Here is a 19340-nt window from a genome sequence, read left to right on the forward strand (position 1 = left end):
ACATTTTACTGTAGAACAGCCCATCGAACACTGCTGAGCACAATTGACAGTTCACATTACACAACCACTCAGTGGGAATAGACAACTGAGCTCTGTTCAGGAACCTGTCTCTAATGTGGACTGGAGATAGCCAACAATACCAGTCACTTTAAGAGTGGGAGACATTGAAAAGACACAGGTTAGTTAGAGTAATGGATTACAGGCAAAATCTGCACCGAGCTAAAGGCTAGAGCTGCCGCTTTCAAGGAGCAGGACACTAATCCGGATGCTTATAAGGAATCCCGTTATGCCCTCAGACGAACCATCAAACAGCCAAAGCGCCAATATAGGACTAAGATTGAATCCTACTATACCGGCTCCGAAGCTCGTCAGATGTGGCAGGGCTTGCAAACTATTACGATCTACAAAGGGAAACGCAACCACGAGCTGCCCAGTGACGCGAGCCTACCAGACGGGCTAAATACCTTTTATGCTCGCTTTGAGGCAAGCAACACTGAAGCATGCATGAGAGCACCAGCTGTTCTGGACGACTGTGTGATCACACTCTCCGTAGCCAATGTGAGCAAGATCTTTAAACAGGTCAACATTCACAAGGCCGTGGGGCCAGACGGATTACCAGGGCGTGTACTCAGAGCATGCGCAGACCAACTGGCAAGCACCTCCACTGACATGTTCAACCTCTCCCTGACCGAGTCTGTAATACCTACGGTGGGCTCCAAAATTACTGGCACCCCTGACTGGCAATGCACAAACAACACTTTAAAATATGAAAACAATATAATTATGGAGATAAACTCAAAATACCAACATGTGAGAAATACTGTACTTTATCAATGTTTCAATGGAACACACCAAAATCAATGAAATTGTTTTATACAAAATACATTTCACCAAAATCAAGGTTTCATAATTATTGGCACTCCACATTTAGTACTTAGTGCAACCACCACTGGCAAGGATAAAAGCATGTTTTTTCCCCTGTAACGTTTGACAAGGTTAAGGAACACGTTTGGAGGGATTTTGGACCATTCCTCTATGCAGATCCTTTCAAGATTCTTCACATTCTTGGGTTTGCGCTTATCAACTGCCCTCTTCAACTCAGCCCACAGGTTTTCGATTGGATTGAGGTCCGGCGACTGAGATGGCCATGGCAGAACATTGATTTTGTTGTCACAGAACCATTTCTGTGTGGATCTTGAGGTATGTTTTCGGTCATTGTCTTGTTGGAAAGTCCACATATGGCCAAGTCCCAGCATTCTGGCAGAGGCAACCAGATTGTCAGCCAAAATTGCCTGATACTTGGTGGAATTCATTATGCCATCAATCTTAACCAGTGCCTCTGGACCGTGGGTATGAGGTGCCTCTCCTTGTATGCATCTCTGTTTTGACGCCAAACATGCCAATGCTGTATCTGACCAAAATGTTCAATTTTGGTCTCATCTGACCAGAGCACCTTCTTCCAATCATAATTTAAATGACGTTTGGCAAACTCCAAGCGCTTGCGTCTGTGTCTTGGGGTCATTAAAGGCTTTGTTCTGGCAACCCTTCCAAAGAGCCTGTGGTTGTGGAGGTGGCGTCTGGTGGTGCTTTTTTAAACCTGGTGACCCCAAGACGCCACCAAGGCCTGCAATTCTTTCACAGTGATTCTTGGGGATTTTGTTGCTTCTCTCACAATCCTCCTCCCTATCCTGAAGGGCAAAATTTTTATACCCTAGTGAAAAAGGAAGTGATGTAATGGCTCAATATACCGTAATTTCCGGACTATTAAGCGCACCTGAATATAAGCCGCACCCACCAAAAAATATTATTTTGAACATAAATAAGGCGCACATGTCTATAAGCCGCAGGTGCCTACCGGTACATTGAAACAAATGAACTTTACACAGGCTTTAACGAAACACGGCTTGTAACAAAAATAAATAGGCTTTAACGAAGCACAGCTTGTAACAAAAATAAATAGGCTTTAACGAAACACGGCTTGTAACAAAAATAAATAGGCTTTAACGAAACACGGCTTGTAACAAAAACAAATAGGCTTTAACGAAACACGGCTTGTAACAAAAACAAATAGGCTTTAACGAAGCACGGCTTGTAACAAAAACAAATAGGCTTTAACGAAACACGGCTTGTAACAAAAATAAATAGGCTTTAACGAAACACGGCTTGTAACAAAAATAAATAGGCTTTAACGAAACACGGCTTGTAACAAAAAATAAAAAATTTGCAGTAAACAGTAGCCTACCAAGAAAGTCATTGGTCACTATCTTCCTCCTCCTGTGCACTGAAACAAACCATCTCCTTTGGTGTCGGAGTTGAATAGCCTCAGAATTGCTTCATCCGATATTGGATCGTTTTCATTGTCACTCTCGTCACTTTCATCCGGAGGCAAATCCCCCGCTGAGCCCTCTTCAACACGCAGCAGTCTAGCCTTTCGAAACCCGTTGATGATAGTGGATTTTTTGACAACGCTCCACGCTGTCAGGACCCACAAATTTGAAAGTGGGAAAAATCCATCTATTAGCCGCGTCATTGTTTAAGCCGCAAAGTTCAAAACGTGGGAAAAAAGTTGCGGCTTATAGTCCGGAATTTACGGTAGTTCCTTAACACTTAGATAAACTTAAATAAGTGGAATTTAATTCCTGGTTTAATTTTGGTAGATGTTATTTACAATAATATTTAAGGGTGCCATTAATTGTGAAACCTTGATTTGGAGGACAGAGATTTTTTTATTAAATCAATGAATTATTTTGGTGGGTTCCATTGAAACATTAATAAAGTACAGTATTTTTCACGTTGGTATTTTGAGTTTATCTCTATAATTATATTGTTTATATTTTTTTAAGTATTGTATGTGCATTGCCAGTCAGGGGTGACAGTAATTTTGGAGCCCACTGTACATGTTTCAAGCAGACCACCATAGTCTATGTGCCCAAGAATGCCAAGGAAAAATGTCTAAAGGACAACTGCCCCATAGCACTCACGTCGGCAGCCATGAAGTGCTTTGAAAGGCTGGTCATGGCTCACATCAACATTATCATCCCGGAAACCCTAGACCCACTCCAATTTGCATACCATCCCAACAGATCCAAAGATGACGCAATCTCAATTGCACTCCACACTGCCCTTTCCCACCTGGAAAAAAGGAACACTTATGTGAGAATGCTGTTCATTGACTACAGCTCAGCTCATCACTAAGCTAAGGACCCTGGGACTAAACACCTCCCTCTGCAACTGGATCCTGGACTTCCTGACGGGCCGCCCCCAGGTGATAAGGGTAGGCAACAACAGATCTGCCACGCTAATCCTCAACACGGGGGCCCCTCAGGGGTGCATGCTTAGTCTCCTCCTGTACTCCCTGTTCACCCACGACTGTGTGGCCAAGCACTACTCCAACACCATCATTAAGTTTGCTGACGACACAACGTTGGTAGGCCTGATTACCGAAAATAATGAGACAGCGTATAAGGAGGAGGTCAGAGACCTGGCAGTGTGGTGCCAGGACAACAACCTCTCCCTCAACATGAGCAAGACAAAGGAGCTGATCGTGGACTACAAGAAAAGGAGGGCCGAACACATTCACATCGACGGGGCTGTAGTGGTTCAAGTTCCTTGGTGTCCACATCACCAACAAACTATCATGGTCCAAACACACCAACAAAGTTGTGAAGAGGGCACAACAACACCTATTCCCCCTCAGGAGACTAAAAAGGTTTGGCATGGATCCTCAGATCCTCAAAAAGTTCTACAGCTGCACCATCGAGAGCATCCTGACCAATTGCATCATCACCTGGAATGGTAACTGCTCGGCATCTGACCGCAAGGCGCTACAGAGGATAGTGCGTACAGCACAGTACATCACCTCTATACTAGGTGGTGTCAGAGGAAGGCGCAAAAATTGTGAAAGACTCCAGTTATCCAAGTCATACTGTTCTCTCTGCTACCGCATGGCAAGTGGTACCGGAGCGCCAAGTCTTGGTCCAAAAGGCTCTTTAACAGCTTCTACCCCCAAGGCATAAGACTGCTGAACAATTAATCAAATGTCTACCCGGACTATGTGCATTGACCACCCCCCCTTTTTTTTTTTACACTGCTGCTACTCGCTGTTTATTATCTATGCATAGCCACTTTACCCCTATATGTACACTACCAGTCAAAAGTTTTAGAGCACCTACTCTTTCAATGGTTTTTCGTAATTTTTACAATTTTCTACATTGTAGAATAATAGTGAAGCTATCAAAACTATTAAATAATACATATGGAATCATGTAGTAACCAAAAAAGTGTTAAACAAATCTAAATGTATTTTATATTTGAGATTCCTCAAATAGCCATGCTTTGCCTTGATGACAGCTTTGCACACTCTTGGTATTCTCTCAACCAGCTTCATGAGGTAGTCACCTGGAATGCATTTAATTTAACAGGTGTGACTTGTTAAAAGTTAATTTGTGGAATTTCTTTCCTTCTTAATGCGTTTGAGCCAATCGTTGTGTTGTGACAAGGTAGGGGGCGTATACAGAAGTTGGACCTATTTGGTAAAAGACCACATCCATATTTTGGCAAGAACAGCTCAAATAAGCAAAGAGAAATGACAGTCCATCATTACTTTAAGACATTAAGGTCAGTCAATCCAAAACGTTTCAAGAACTTTGAAAGTTTCTTCAAGTGCAGTCGCAAAAACAATCAAGCGCTATAATGAAACTGGCTATCATGAGGACCGCCACAGGAATTGAAGACCCAGAATTACCTCTGCTGCAGAGGATAAGTTCTTTAGTGTAACCAGCCTCAAAAATTGCAGCCCAAATAAATGCTTCACAGAGTTCAAGTAACAGACACATCTCAACATCAACTGTTCAGAGGAGACTGGATGAATCAGGCTTTCATGGTCGAATTGCTGCTAAGAAACTAAAGGACCCCAATAAGAAGAACAGACTTGCTTTGGCCAAGAAACACAAGAAATGGACATTAGACCAGTGGAAATTTGTCCTTTGGTCTGGAATCCAAATTGGAAATTTTTGGTTCCAACCGCTGTGTCTTTGTGAGATGCGGTGTGGGTGAACAGATGATCTCCCACCGTGAAGCATGGAGGAGGAGGTGTGATGGTGTGGGGGTGCTTTGCTTGTGACATTGTCTGTGATTTATTTCTAATTCAAGCAACACCTAATCAGCATGGCTACCACAGCATTCTGCAGCGATACGCCATCCCATCTGGTTTGGGCTTAGTGGGACTATCATTTGTTTTTCAACAGGACAATGACCCAACACACCTCTAGGCTATGTAAGGGCTATTTGACCAAGAAGGAGAGTGATGGAGTGCTGCATGGCCTTCATAATCTCCTGACCTCAACCAAATTGAGATGGTTTGGGATGAGTCGGACCGCAGAGTGAAGGAAAAGTAGCCAACAAGTGTTCAGCATATCTGGGAACTCCTTCAAGACTGTTGGAAAAGCATTCCTCATGAAGCAGGTTGAGAGAATGCCAAGAGTGTGCAAAGCTGTCAAGGCAAATGTTGGCTATTTGAAGAATCTCAAATATAAAATATGTTTTGATTTGTTTAACACTTTTTTGGTTACTACATGATTCCATATGTGTTATTTCATAGTTTTGATGTCTTCACTATTATTCTACAATGTAGAAAATAAAGAAAAACCCTTGAATGAGTAGGTGTTGTAAAAATGTTGACTGGTCGTGTACATATTACCTCAATTACCTCAACTAACCTGTACCCCCCCACACCCTGTATATAGCCTTGTTATTGTTATTTTATTGTGTTACTTTTTTAAAACTTTAGTTAATTTAGTAAATATTTTCTTAACTTTAATTTGTGGGCTTGTAAGTAAGCATTTCATGGTAAGGTCTACACCTGTTGTATACCTATCTTGATCTACGATAGGTAGAGCTACCAGAACTAAAACTAAGACAGGTAGAGCTACCAGAACTAAATCTAAGATGGGTAGAATGACCAGAACTAAATCTACAATCGGTAGAGCTACCTGAACTAAAATCTGCGATAGGTAGAGCTACCAGAACTAAATCTAAGATAAGTAGAGCTACCAGAACTAAATCTAAGATAGGTAGAATGACCATAACTAAATCTAAGATAGGTAGAGCTACCATAACTAAATCTAAGATAGGTAGAGCTACCAGAACTAAATCTAAGATAGGTAGAATGATCAGAACTAAATCTACAATCGTGAGAGTTACCTGAACTAAATCTACAATAGGTAGAGCTACCAGAACTAAATCTAAGATAAGTAGAGCTACCAGAACTAAATCTAAGATAAGTAGAGCTACCAGAACTAAATCTAAGATAGGTAGAGCTACCAGAACTAAATCTAAGATAGGTAGAATGACCAGAACTAAATCTACAATCGTTAGAGCTACCTGAACTAAATCTACGATAGGTAGAACTACCAGAACTAAATCTAAGATAAGTAGAATGACCAGAACTAAATCTACAATCGTTAGAGCTACCTGAACTAAATCTACAATAGGTAGAACTACCAGAACTAAATCTAAGATAGGTAGAATGAGCAGCACTAAATCTACAATCTTTAGAGCTACCTGAACTAAATCTAAGATAGGTAGAATGACCAGAACTAAATCTACAATCGTTAGAGCTACCTGAACTAAATCTATGATAGGTAGAGCTACCAGAACTAAATCTAAGATAGGTAGAATGACCAGAACTAAATCTACAATCGTTAGAGCTACCTGAACTAAATCACGATAGGTAGAACTACCAGAACTACTTTGAGGAATGGTAGCTCCTGTAAGGGACAGCGGTTGGTGGTCCCGACCTGCGCAGCATGAGTTTGGGGTTCTTGCTGTCGACGTAGTTCCCCATGAGTTCCAGCAGCAGGGTCCTCATGATGTCCGTGTAGTACTCCAGCTTCCCATGCAGAGCCACCGTCAGCAGGGATGCAAAGTACACCTTGGCCCGGGCGTTGAAGTCTGGACGTCCTTCCAAGGTCTTGATGAACTACACACACAGTGGAGTTTAACGGAATATGCAGTTAATGGTAATCCAGTTAACATAAACTGTGGATACATCTTTAACTGTAAATAATGGAAGGGAGATTGCAATAATCTGAAATAGCCATCTCTCCATGTCTCCTTTACTTCTTCTGCCCTATATGAAGGAATTGGACTGGTACAGGCATCAAACATATCCAACAGGTAATCAACACAGCTTTCACCTTTTCTCGGTTTAGATGAAGGAAAGGAGACAAAAGAGCCAGCCATAGATGCACCATTACAAACACAGTTAAGAAGTCTGAAGGGGCCTTACATTGATGAGGAAGGTCTTGGAGTTGAGCAGGTTAGAGAACTGGTTGAGGGCCTGGCCCACGATGGCCTTCCGTGCCTCAGGGATGTCCAGCTTGCCCGTGATCATCACATCGTTGGCCCCGTCCTTGGAGGGCAGGAAGAAGACGCGGTCCGTGTAGGTCTTATAGTCCAGGAAGGGGATTCGCCCTTCGCTCAGTTCGTTGGTATGGTCCTCCATCTCTATCATCAGATCTGGGAAGGCAAAGGAGAAACATCTGATTACCTTGCACATGTTCTCATCCTGAGACTTTAAAGCAACACAAACATAAACTACAATATGCGTTACTTTAAATCATGTCTTGATGAAGATACATTGATGTATGGATGTGTAGATGAAGTACTTAATATGAGGTTTAATGAAGTGTAATGAAGACCCTTGGTGGCCTTAGACAGTTATGCTTGACAGCTGTGGTTATAATGTAGTACCTGTGAACTCTTTCTTGCAGCGGTCTCGTACACTCTCCTCCAAATTCTCCAGCTGGTGTTTCACCTTCTCATACTCTCTTTCAGCCTGCTGGCTCTTCCTCCTGTGCACACAACACAATCATTAACATGGGCAGAGCAATGAACAGAGACAAAAACCGACACCAACATGAACACTAACTCATGTAACATTGTACATTTTTGTGTATTGCGCACCATTCGGCTGGCTTGGATCCCTTGACACCAAATGAAGTTGTCACCCCCACATCCATGGAGAAAGGTGGTATGGTGTACTGTCCTGTATGTTGGTAATGGAGAAAGGTGGTATGGTGTAACTGTCCTGTATGTTGGTTATCTAGCCTAAAGGTGGAACTGTATGGTGTAAATGTCCTGTATGTTGGTCATGGAGAAAGGCGGTATGGTGTAACTGTTCAGTATTCTGGTTATCTAGCCTAAAGGTGGCATGGTGTAACTGTCCTGTATTCTGGTTATCTAGCCTTAAGGTGGCATGGTGTAACTGTCCTGTATTCTGGTTATCTAGCCTTAAGGTGGCATGGTGTAACTGTTCAGTATTCTGGTTATCTAGCCTAAAGGTGGCATGGTGTAACTGTCCTGTATTCTGGTTATCTAGCCTTAAGGTGGCATGGTGTAACTGTTCAGTATTCTGGTTATCTAGCCTAAAGGTGGCATGGTGTAACTGTCCTGTATTCTGGTTATGTAGCCTTAAGGTGGCATGGTGTAACTGTCCTGTATTCTGGTTATCTAGCCTTAAGGTGGCATGGTGTAACTGTCCTGTATTCTGGTTATCTAGCCTTAAGGTGGCATGGTGTAACTGTCCTGTATTCTGGTTATCTAGCCTTAAGGTGGCATGGTGTAACTGTCCTGTATTCTGGTTATCTAGCCTTAAGGTGGCATGGTGTAACTGTCCTGTATTCTGGTTATCTAGCCTAAAGGTGGAACTGTATGGTGTAAATGTCCTGTATGTTGGTCATGGAGAAAGGCGGTATGGTGTAACTGTTCAGTATTCTGGTTATCTAGCCTAAAGGTGGCATGGTGTAACTGTCCTGTATTCTGGTTATCTAGCCTTAAGGTGGCATGGTGTAACTGTCCTGTATTCTGGTTATCTAGCCTTAAGGTGGCATGGTGTAACTGTTCAGTATTCTGGTTATCTAGCCTAAAGGTGGCATGGTGTAACTGTCCTGTATTCTGGTTATCTAGCCTTAAGGTGGCATGGTGTAACTGTTCAGTATTCTGGTTATCTAGCCTAAAGGTGGCATGGTGTAACTGTCCTGTATTCTGGTTATCTAGCCTTAAGGTGGCATGGTGTAACTGTCCTGTATTCTGGTTATCTAGCCTTAAGGTGGCATGGTGTAACTGTCCTGTATTCTGGTTATCTAGCCTTAAGGTGGCATGGTGTAACTGTCCTGTATTCTGGTTATCTAGCCTTAAGGTGGCATGGTGTAACTGTCCTGTATTCTGGTTATCTAGCCTTAAGGTGGCATGGTGTAACTGTCCTGTATTCTGGTTATCTAGCCTTAAGGTGGCATGGTGTAACTGTCCTGTATTCTGGTTATCTAGCCTACCTGTAGCAGTAGACGGAGACGAGGATGATGAGCAGCATGGGGATGATGACAGCAGGGATGATGATGAAGAGAGGAACCTCATTATTGCTCTCGTAGTGCACAGAGCCCACCACCCACTCGCCATTCCCAAACTTAATCTGGAACACACACAGGTAGCAGCAGGAGCGTTATTATTACCAAAACTGTAGATAGGAGAATGCCTTCAAACCAATAATGGCAACTGTTAACATTAAGTTGCCCTGACAGACATGTTACTCGGGATCTATTTTGGCAAGCAGATTTCAATAACTCATCTTTAGGAAACTGCAGATAAGTTAAAAGATAGCAAAGATAGATCCATGCATCTGTATGGTCCTGTGTGTGTGAGTGTGTGTGTGTGTGTGTGTGTGTGTGTGTGTGTGTGTGTGTGTGTGTGTGTGTGTGTGTGTGTGTGTGTGTGTGTGTGTGTGTGTGTGTGTGTTTGTGTATTCTCACCAGCAGGTCCAATGGGTCGGAGCTGGTGTCTCTACGTCTGCGGTGGCGTTTGGAGCGGGCCTGGGGCTGGCTGGACGGGGGATCCAAGAACAGCTTGTCATCTTGGAGGGCGTTGACATAGCACGGGACATCCCCCACAAACGCCTGGGCCTCTTTGGCTGTCATGGCTTTTTCGAAACCTCGGCCCTGGAGGTGGAACATGGTAAGGAATTATTGGACGTACTGTAGGTAACAACATACTGTAACTATGAGTCAGGAGGAACCGGAAAAAACTCAAGGCCCTAGTTGTAGTTGTAGCCTGTAACTAGGTCAGGAACATTTCTGGGCCTAAACATAACATAGTACATTTATGGACCCTATCAGCCTCTAATACTCACAGTGACGACAATGATGGAGGTCTGGGTGATGATCTTCTTGGTGAGGGGGTCAAAGGCGGGGTCAGGGTGGTAGTTGAAGGGCTTGAGCTCCCTCCCCCAGTTGTCCAGCTGGATGAAGGTCCTGAACAAATGGGTCTCAGAGGACCGGTTGACGGCCGGGGTCAGGAACTGGATTACCGTGTTGTTCTTACTCAGAGCCTCCTGGAGGTACTGGGGGAGAAGGAGGGGAGGAGGAGAGGAGGAGGAGGTCTTTAATAAGTAAGCTTTATCATTCACCAATTTGTGGGTCCCTGTAAGTACATGGCCCCAAGTCCCTGCCACCTAGAGAGATAGAGACGAACAGAGCTGCCTAACCACATAATCCACTGGAACCTTAATTCCAGTTTAAATTTAGCCTCCAAATGAAATGAATAAAATCGCTGCTTTTCCTGCCAAAGGCATCAAGGGCAGGAGTCTCAATCTGCAAGTCCACTACAGCAGCTCTGGTGGCATTAAGTCCTCTCTGCAAGTGGACTATAGCAGCTCTGGTGGCATTAAGTCCTCTCTGCAAGACCACTACAGCAGCTCTGGGGACACTGTGTGACATTAAGTCCTCTTTACAAGGCCACTACAGCAGCTCTGGGGGCATTAAGTCCTCTCTGCAAGTGGACTACAGCAGCTCTGGGGACACTGTGACATTAAGTCCTCTTTACAAGGCCACTACAGCAGCTCTGGGGGCATTAAGTCCTCTCTGCAAGTGGACTACAGCAGCTCTGGGGACACTGTGTGACATTAAGCCCTCTCTGCAAGGCCACTACAGCAGCTCTGGGGGCATTAAGTCCTCTCTGCAAGGCCACTACAGCAGCTCTGGGGACACTGTGTGACATTAAGTCCTCTCTGCAAGGCCACTACAGCAGCTCTGGGGACACTGTGTGACATTAAGTCCCCTCTTCAAGGCCACTACAGCAGCTCTGGGGACACTGTGTGACATTAAGTCCTCTCTTCAAGGCCACTACAGCAGCTCTGGGTGCATTAAGTCCTCTCTGCAAGTGGACTACAGCAGCTCTGGGGACATTAAGTCCTCTCTACAAGGCCACTACAGCAGCTCTGGGGACACTGTGTGACATTAAGTCCTCTCTTCAAGGCCACTACAGCAGCTCTGGGTGCATTAAGTCCTCTCTGCAAGTGGACTACAGCAGCTCTGGGGGCATTAAGTCCTCTCTACAAGGCCACTACAGCAGCTCTGGGGACACTGTGTGACATTAAGTCCTCCCTGCAAGGCCACTACAGCAGCTCTGGGGACACTGTGTGACATTAACTCCTCTCTGCAAGGCCACCACAGCAGCTCTGGGTGCACTGTGTGACATGAAGTACTCTCTGCAAGTCCACTACAGCAGCTCTGGGTGCACTGTGTGACATTAAGTAAAACTGGATTGATTATTTCTGGATGAATCAGAGCTTTTGCTGCGTCAATCTTCCAGGTTAGTTATGAGGAGTCCATAACAGTCCATATGTGGTTGAGATAAAGGGATGGTTTAGGCTTTTAGGTTTAGGGCTGAGAGACAGCGACATAGACAGACAGACAGTGTATAGAGCCCGAGAGAGAGAAACCGTATATTTTGGGGGGAAAGGTCTGATGTTATTGAGTTGGCAGCACAGTATGTCACAGCTTCCCAAATGCTAAGGAAGGAAACATATTATTAGTATTTTCTCCCTGTATTATAAGTAACAGACAATATAAGTGCACCAGTCATTATATTTATTTGTTATATACTGCTCAAAAAAATAAAGGGAACACTTAAACAACACATCCTAGATCTGAATGAAAGAAATAATCTTATTAAATACTTTTTTCTTTACATAGTTGAATGTGCTGACAACAAAATCACACAAAAAGAATCAATGGAAATCCAATTTATCAACCCATGGAGGTCTGGATTTGGAGTCACACTCAAAATTAAAGTGGAAAACCACACTACAGGCTGATCCAACTTTGATGTAATGTCCTTAAAACAAGTCAAAATGAGGCTCAGTAGTGTGTGTGGCCTCCATGTGCCTGTATGACCTCCCTACAACGCCTGGGCATGCTCCTGATGAGGTGGTGGATGGTCTCCTGAGGGATCTCCTCCCAGACCTGGATTAAAGCATCCGCCAACTCCTGGACAGTCTGTGGTGCAGCGTGGCGTTGGTGGATGGAGCGAGACATGATGTCCCAGATGTGCTCAATTGGATTCAGGTCTGGGGAATGGGCGGGCCAGTCCATAGCATCAATGCCTTCCTCTTGCAGGAACTGCTGACACACTCCAGCCACATGAGGTCTAGCATTGTCTTGCATTAGGAGGAACCCAGGGCCAACCGCACCAGCATATGGTCTCACAAGGGGTCTGAGGATCTCATCTCGGTACCTAATGGCAGTCAGGCTACCTCTGGCGAGCACATGGAGGGCTGTGCAGCCCCTCAAAGAAATGCCACCCCACACCATGACTGACCCACCGCCAAACCGGTCATGCTGGAGGATGTTGCAGGCAGCAGAACGTTCTCCACGGCATCTCCAGACTCTGTCACATCTGTCACGTGCTCCGTGTGAACCTGCTTTCATCTGTGAAGAGCACAGGGCACCAGTGGCGAATTTGCCAATCTTGGTGTTCTCTGGTAAATGCCAAACGTCCTGCACGGTGTTGGGCTGTAAGCACAACCCCCACCTGTGGACGTCGGGCCCTCATACCACCCTCATGGAGTCTGTTTCTGACCGTTTGAGCAGACACATGCACATTTGTGGCCTGCTGGAGGTCATTTTGCAGGGCTCTGGCAGTGCTTCTCCTGCTCCTCCTTGCACAAAGGCGGAGGTAGCGGTCCTGCTGCTGGGTTGTTGCCCTCCTACGGCCTCCTCCACGTCTCCTGATGTACTGGCCTGTCTCCTGGTAGCGCCTCCATGCTCTGGACACTACGCTGACAGACACAGCAAACCTTCTTGCCACAGCTCGCATTGATGTGCCATCCTGGATGAGCTGCACTACCTGAGCCACTTGTGTGGGTTGTAGACTCCGTCTCATGCTACCACTAGAGTGAAAGCACCGCCAGCATTCAAAAGTGACCAAAACATCAGCCAGGAAGCATAGGGACTGAGAAGTGGTCTGTGGTCCCCACCTGCAGAACCACTCCTTTATTGGGGGTGTCTTCCTAATTGTCTATAATTTCCACCTGTTGTCTGTTCCATTTGCACAACAGCATGTGAAATTTATTGTCAATCAGTGTTGCTTCCTAAGTGGACAGTTTGATTTCACAGAAGTGTGATTGACTTGGAGTTACATTGTGTTGTTTAAGTGTTCCCTTTATTTTTTTGAGCAGTGTATATTTATTTTTCAGTAGTTTTATATCTACTATTCTTATTGTTGTCACTGTTGTTTTCATACTTTGTATGCAGTGCATTCGGGAAAAGTATTCAGACCCCTTGACTTTTTCTACATTTTGTTATGTTACAGCCTTATTCTAAAATGTATTACATTTTTTTTTAAATATTCATCCATCTACACACAATACCCCATAATGACAAAGTGAAAAACAGGTTTTTAGATTTAAAAAAAATTCATTAAAAATAAAAAACGGAAATAAGGAAGTATTATATTTGCTATGAGACTTGAAATTGAGCTCAGGTGCATCCTGTTTCCATTGATCATCCTTGAGATGTTTCTACAACTTGATTGGAGTCCACCTGTGTTAAATTCAATTCAATTCAATTGGATATGATTTGGAAAGGCACGCACCTAACTATATTAGGTCCCACAGTTAACAGGGAATTAACAGGGAATTGTCCATAGAGCTCCGAGACAGGATTGTGTCGAGGCACAGATCTGGGGAAGGGTAAAAAAAAAATTCTGCAGCATTGAAGGTCCCCAAGAACACCGTGGCCTCCATCATTCTTAAATGGAAGAAGTTTGGAACCACCAAGACTCTTCCTAGAGCTGGCCGCCCGGCCAAACTGAGCAATCGGGGGAGAAGGGCCTTGGTCAGGGAGGTGTCCAAAAACCCGATGGTCACTCTGACAGAGCTCCAGAGTTCCTCTGTGGAGATGGGAGAACCTTTCAGAAGGAAACTCTCTCTGCAGCATTCCACCAATCATGCCTTTATGGTAGAGTGGCCAGACGGAAGCCGACCCTCAGTAAAATGCACATGACAGCCCGCTTAGAGTTTGCCAAAAGGCACCTAAAGGACTCTCAGACTATGAGAAACAAGATTCTCTGGTCTGATGAAATCGAGATTGAACTATTTGGCCTGAATGCTAAGCGTCCCGTCTGGAGAAAACCTGGCACCATCCTACGGTGAAACATGGTGGTAGCAGCATCATGCTGTAAGGATGTTTTTCAGCGACAGGAACTGTGAGACTTGTCAGGATCGAGGTAAAGATGAACAGAGCAAAGTACAGAGATCCTTGATGAAAACCTGCTCCAGAGTGCTCAGGAACTCAGACTGGGGTAAAGGTTCACCTTCCAACAGGACAACGACCCTAAGCACACAGCCAAGACAACGCAGGAGGGGCTTCGGGACAAGTCTCTGAATGTCCGTGAGGGGCCCGCCAGAGCCCAGACTTGATCCCAATCGAACATCTCTGGAGAGACCTGAAAATAGCTGTGCAGCGATGCTCCCCATCCAACCTTTTATTTTTTATTTCACCTTTATTTAACCAGGTAGGCAAGTTGAGAACAAGTTCTCATTTACAATTGCGACCTGGCCAAGATAAAGCAAAGCAGTTCGACACATACAACAACACAGAGTTACACATGGAGTAAAACAAACATACAGTCAATAATACAGTAGAAAAATAAGTCTATATACAATGTGAGCAAATGAGGTGAGATAAGGGAGGTAAAGGCAAAAAAGGCCATGGTGGCAAAGTAAATACAATATAGCAAGTAAAACACTGGAATGGTAGATTTGTAGTGGAAGAAAATGCAAAGTATAAATAGAAATAATGGGGTGCAAAGGAACTAAATAAATAAATACAGTAGGGGAAGCGGTAGTTGTTTGGGATATTATAAGGTGAATGCACCAATTTGCACCAATTTGTAAGTCGCTCTGGATAAGAGCGTCTGCTAAATGACTAAAATGTAAAATGTAAATGTAAATTACAGATGGGCTATGTACAGGTAGAGTGATCTGTGAGCTGCTCTGACAGCTGGTGCTTAAAGCTAGTGAGGGAGATAAGTGTTTCCAGTTTCAGAGATTTTTGTAGTTCCTTCCAGTCATTGGCAGCAGAGAACAGGAAGGAGAGACGGCCAAAGGAGGAATTGGTTTTGGGGGTGACCAGAGAGATATACCTGCTGGAGCGCGTGCTACAGGTGGGTGGTGCTATGGTGACCAGTGAGCTGAGATAAGGGGGGACTTTACCTAGCAGGGTCTTGTAGATGACCTGGAGCCAGTGGGTTTGGCGACGAGTATGAAGCGTGTGCCAGCCAACAAGAGCGTACAGGTCACAGTGGTGGGTAGTATATGGGGCTTTGGTGACAAAACGGATGGCACTGTGATAGACTGCATCCAGTTTATTGAGTAGGGTATTGGAGGCAATTTTGTAAATGACATCGCCGAAGTCGAGGATCGGTAGGATGGTCAGTTTTACGAGGGTATGTTTGGCAGCATGAGTGAAGGATGCTTTGTTGTGAAATAGAAAGCCAATTCTAGATGTAACTTTGGATTGGAGATGTTTGATGTGAGTCTGGAAGGAGAGTTTACAGTCTAACCATACACCCAGGTATTTGTAGTTGTCCACATATTCTAAGTCAGAACCGTCCAGAGTAGTGATGCTGGATGGGCGGGCAGGTGCAGGCAGCGATCGGTTGAAGAGCATGCATTTAGTTTTACTTGTATTTAAGAGCAGTTGGAGGCCACGGAAGGAGAGTTGTATGTCATTGAAGCTCGTCTGGAGGGTTGTTAACACAGTGTCCAAAGAAGGGCCAGAAGTATACAGAATGGTGTTGTCTCCGTAGAGGTGGATCAGAGACTCACCAGCAGCAAGAGCGAGTTGGCCCAAGAGTTGGCCCAAGAATTGAACCCTGTGGCACCCCCATAGAGACTGCCAGAGGCCCGGATAACAGGCCATCCGATTTGACACATTGAACTCTATCAGAGAAGTAGTTGGTGAACCAGGCGAGGCAATCATTTGAGAAACCAAGGCTATCTGAGTCTGCCGATGAGGATGTGGTGATTGACAAGAGTCGAAAGCCTTGGCCAGGTCAATGAATACGGCAGCACAGTATTGTTTCATATCGATGGCGGTTACGATATCGTTTAGGACCTTGAGCGTGGCTGAGGTGCACCCATGACCAGCTCTGAAACCAGATTGCATAGCGGAGAAGGTGCGGTGGGATTAGAGGGCAACCTGACAAAGCTTGAGAGGATCTGCAGAGAAGAATGGGAGAAAATCACCAAATAAAGGTGTGCCAAGCTTGTAGTGTCAAACCAAGAAGACTTGAGGGTGTAATTGCTGCCAAAGGTGCTTCAACAAGGGTCAGTAAAGGGTCTGAATACTTATGTAAATCTGATATTTCGTTTTTTGTTTTTAAATAAATGTGCAAAGATTTCTAAAGACCTATTTTTGCTTTGTCATTATGGGGTATTGTGTGTAGATTGATGAGGGAAAAAACGATTTCATACATTTTAGAATAAGGCTGTAAAGTAACAAAAAGTTAAAAAAGTCAAGGGGTCTGAATAATTTCTGAATGCACTGTATGTATCACTTCGCTTTGATACCATTGACCTTGTCCTTCATGCCAATAAAGCACATTGAATATCAATATGAGAGAGAGAGCGAGGCAGAGAGAGAGAGAAGCAAAGAAAGAAAAAGAGAGAGACAGGGAGAGAAAGAGGCATCGAGAGAGAGAGGCAGAGAAAGAGAGTCCATACCTCAGTAGGAGTTATGCCGGACCACTTGTCAGCCGAGGCCTGGACCCTCATGATGGCGTTCTGAATTAGGTCAAACCCAGATCCAGTCACCACGATGGTCCTCCCACCACTGAAACAACATCACCATCACAAAGGGACAAAAGGTATGGTTTTAACACGGCGGGGCTCATATTCACATTTCATCTACAGAAGAGATATCACATTTAAGCTACCAACTGGTATCTGGAGAGGAAGCCAGGTGTGTTGGAAATTGAATGCCATTAAACTAGACTCTAGGGTACACTTTATTGTGTTTCGACAGGTGGCATCATTCTAACCCGGCGCTTTTCAGTGCAGACGGAGTTGACGTGCTATCTGATGTGAGACAATGTGGAAGCCTTGAGAATAGCCTCTTGTCTCGAGGACTGGGACTCACCACACAAAGCTTCCCTTGGGGTGGTGGTCCAGGATAGTGGGGTTCTCCCAGAACTGGAAGGCTGTGGGGACGGCTGTGGTGGTGCTCTTCCCATACTTTACTGTCACCGTGAGCAGGTCAGAGGGGACCTTATCCGCCCGGTACTCTCCCATCCTGCAGGTGATGGCTGCACCAAACGTCTCCCTGCAGACAAGGACACAGTCAGCCAGCGACACAGACTGCTCAGCACTAGGGGTCAACCGGGGTCACGGTGCACAGGAGACTAACATGCCAGAAGCATGACAGCTAAGTCAATACAGGGCTTTCTTATTAAAGAAATTCATGCTCATATTTGAATGCATCCCCCAACCCTAACCTGCTTGAACATTCTGTATTCACTTTAGCTTACAACACTTTTTCTTTTGCATGTTGTCATGCCAAAGAATTGTCTGAAAGCCAACACATACAGATCTAAAGACCAGACAATCGCAACCCTTCTTGACACTGGTTCCCTTCCCAGGATGCAACAGTACTTACACAGTGCACACCACCCCCCCAACGGTGACGGCAATGTCCTCCCTGGTGGCTGTGTCCAGGTTGAAGCCAGAGATGGTGATGACCGTCCCCCCGGCCTTGGAGCCGTTGGCGGGGTACACCGAGCGGGCGATGGGGTCCTGGAGGATCAGGTAGTAAAAAACACTCATCATATTCCTGTCTCATCTCTTCCCCCACAAGGCTTTCAAAATGCACACACACCCAGACACTTCGCATTTCCTTCAATTTGCTGAGTAAACAGTTAGGGGGGCGGTCCCCTGTGGGGAAGCATTAGCCGTGCAAGATATAAAAAAGGCAGGGAAATTGCTCCAATGTACCCTGTTAAGGCACCAGAGGAAATTGAGTCGCCGTATAGCACCTTGTTAAACTATAATACACACAAATCAATTTCATCTTATCGTACTGGGTATTATCTGCCAGTGTGGCATTACCAGAGTAGTTCATTCAACAGAACATGAATGTATTTTATTTGGATATTACACTTAAACGACATGCCCTTCATGCGGGCCGATAAGAAGCTCTGTAATACAGCGTCTGTATAGCTGTGAAATTGAATGGTGATAGCATAACCAAATCATGTAAAAGCATTTTCCACTTCACGAGTCCACACTCTCATCCTGAAGTGAAGGAGTGTTATTGAAGTGAAGGAGTGCGCTAGGTTTGTTACCCGGTATGTGAAGAAAGCAGATGACGTTCCTCTCTTCCCTCCCTCCACCTCCACCTCCACCTGGCCCCAGTTTGTACTCAGGGGGTCCAAGGGCCCGATCTCACACACCACGCTGGAAAACAGAGAGAGGGAGGAAGACTTAGATATTATATTTAGACATTGTAGATTACATTTCAGATGTAAATCTACCGTTGAGGGGACCGCCTCCATCAGCGCGTATTGTGAGAAGGGGACAGCGGTGACTGGGTTGCCAGTGTATGTTACCTGGTGGAGACGGCGTATTTGTTCTCCTGATGTACACAGGGGACCCCCACCACACTGATGGCCTTGATGTCCTCCTTGTGGATGCCCAGGTTGGAGCCCTTGATGGTGACAGAGATGCCTCCCCTCACGGGCCCGTAGCGAGGGATAATCTGGGAGGGGGAATGGGGAACAGATTTAAGATGACAGGCTTTTAGATTTGCACTACCGTACAGATTTGAGATGACAGTGTATAGAGTGGCTTACAGAGTAGCACCAGGAAATAAGCCACAAACACATGCAGAATGTGACCCCACAGTCTGTGAAAAGACTGCGTTCAGGACTGTAGCTAGTCCAGTCTTTAGAAAATGAGCATTGATCAGAGGTACCCCTTTTAATAGCAAATAACCAGTCTGTGAACTGAT

General features: G+C 45.0%; 1 protein-coding gene across 1 annotated transcript in view; it reads right to left on the reverse strand.

Annotated features, from left to right (window-relative positions):
- The window catches only part of LOC106584474 (plexin-B2), a 206614-nt gene that overhangs the window by 12342 nt on the left and 174932 nt on the right, over positions 1 to 19340 (reverse strand). The window contains exons 15-25 of the mRNA XM_014169842.3: positions 18940 to 19088; positions 18676 to 18787; positions 17991 to 18127; positions 17475 to 17657; positions 17060 to 17168; positions 10184 to 10393; positions 9807 to 9992; positions 9333 to 9469; positions 7753 to 7853; positions 7289 to 7518; positions 6798 to 6979 (exon numbers count right to left, since the gene is read on the reverse strand). Coding sequence (XP_014025317.1) covers positions 6798 to 6979; positions 7289 to 7518; positions 7753 to 7853; positions 9333 to 9469; positions 9807 to 9992; positions 10184 to 10393; positions 17060 to 17168; positions 17475 to 17657; positions 17991 to 18127; positions 18676 to 18787; positions 18940 to 19088 — 1736 coding nt within the window. The remainder of the gene's footprint in view (positions 1 to 6797; positions 6980 to 7288; positions 7519 to 7752; positions 7854 to 9332; positions 9470 to 9806; positions 9993 to 10183; positions 10394 to 17059; positions 17169 to 17474; positions 17658 to 17990; positions 18128 to 18675; positions 18788 to 18939; positions 19089 to 19340) is intronic.

Source organism: Salmo salar, chromosome 23 (assembly GCF_965601325.2).
Source record: "Salmo salar chromosome 23, fSalSal1, whole genome shotgun sequence".
In the NCBI taxonomy this organism is placed as follows: domain Eukaryota; kingdom Metazoa; phylum Chordata; class Actinopteri; order Salmoniformes; family Salmonidae; genus Salmo; species Salmo salar.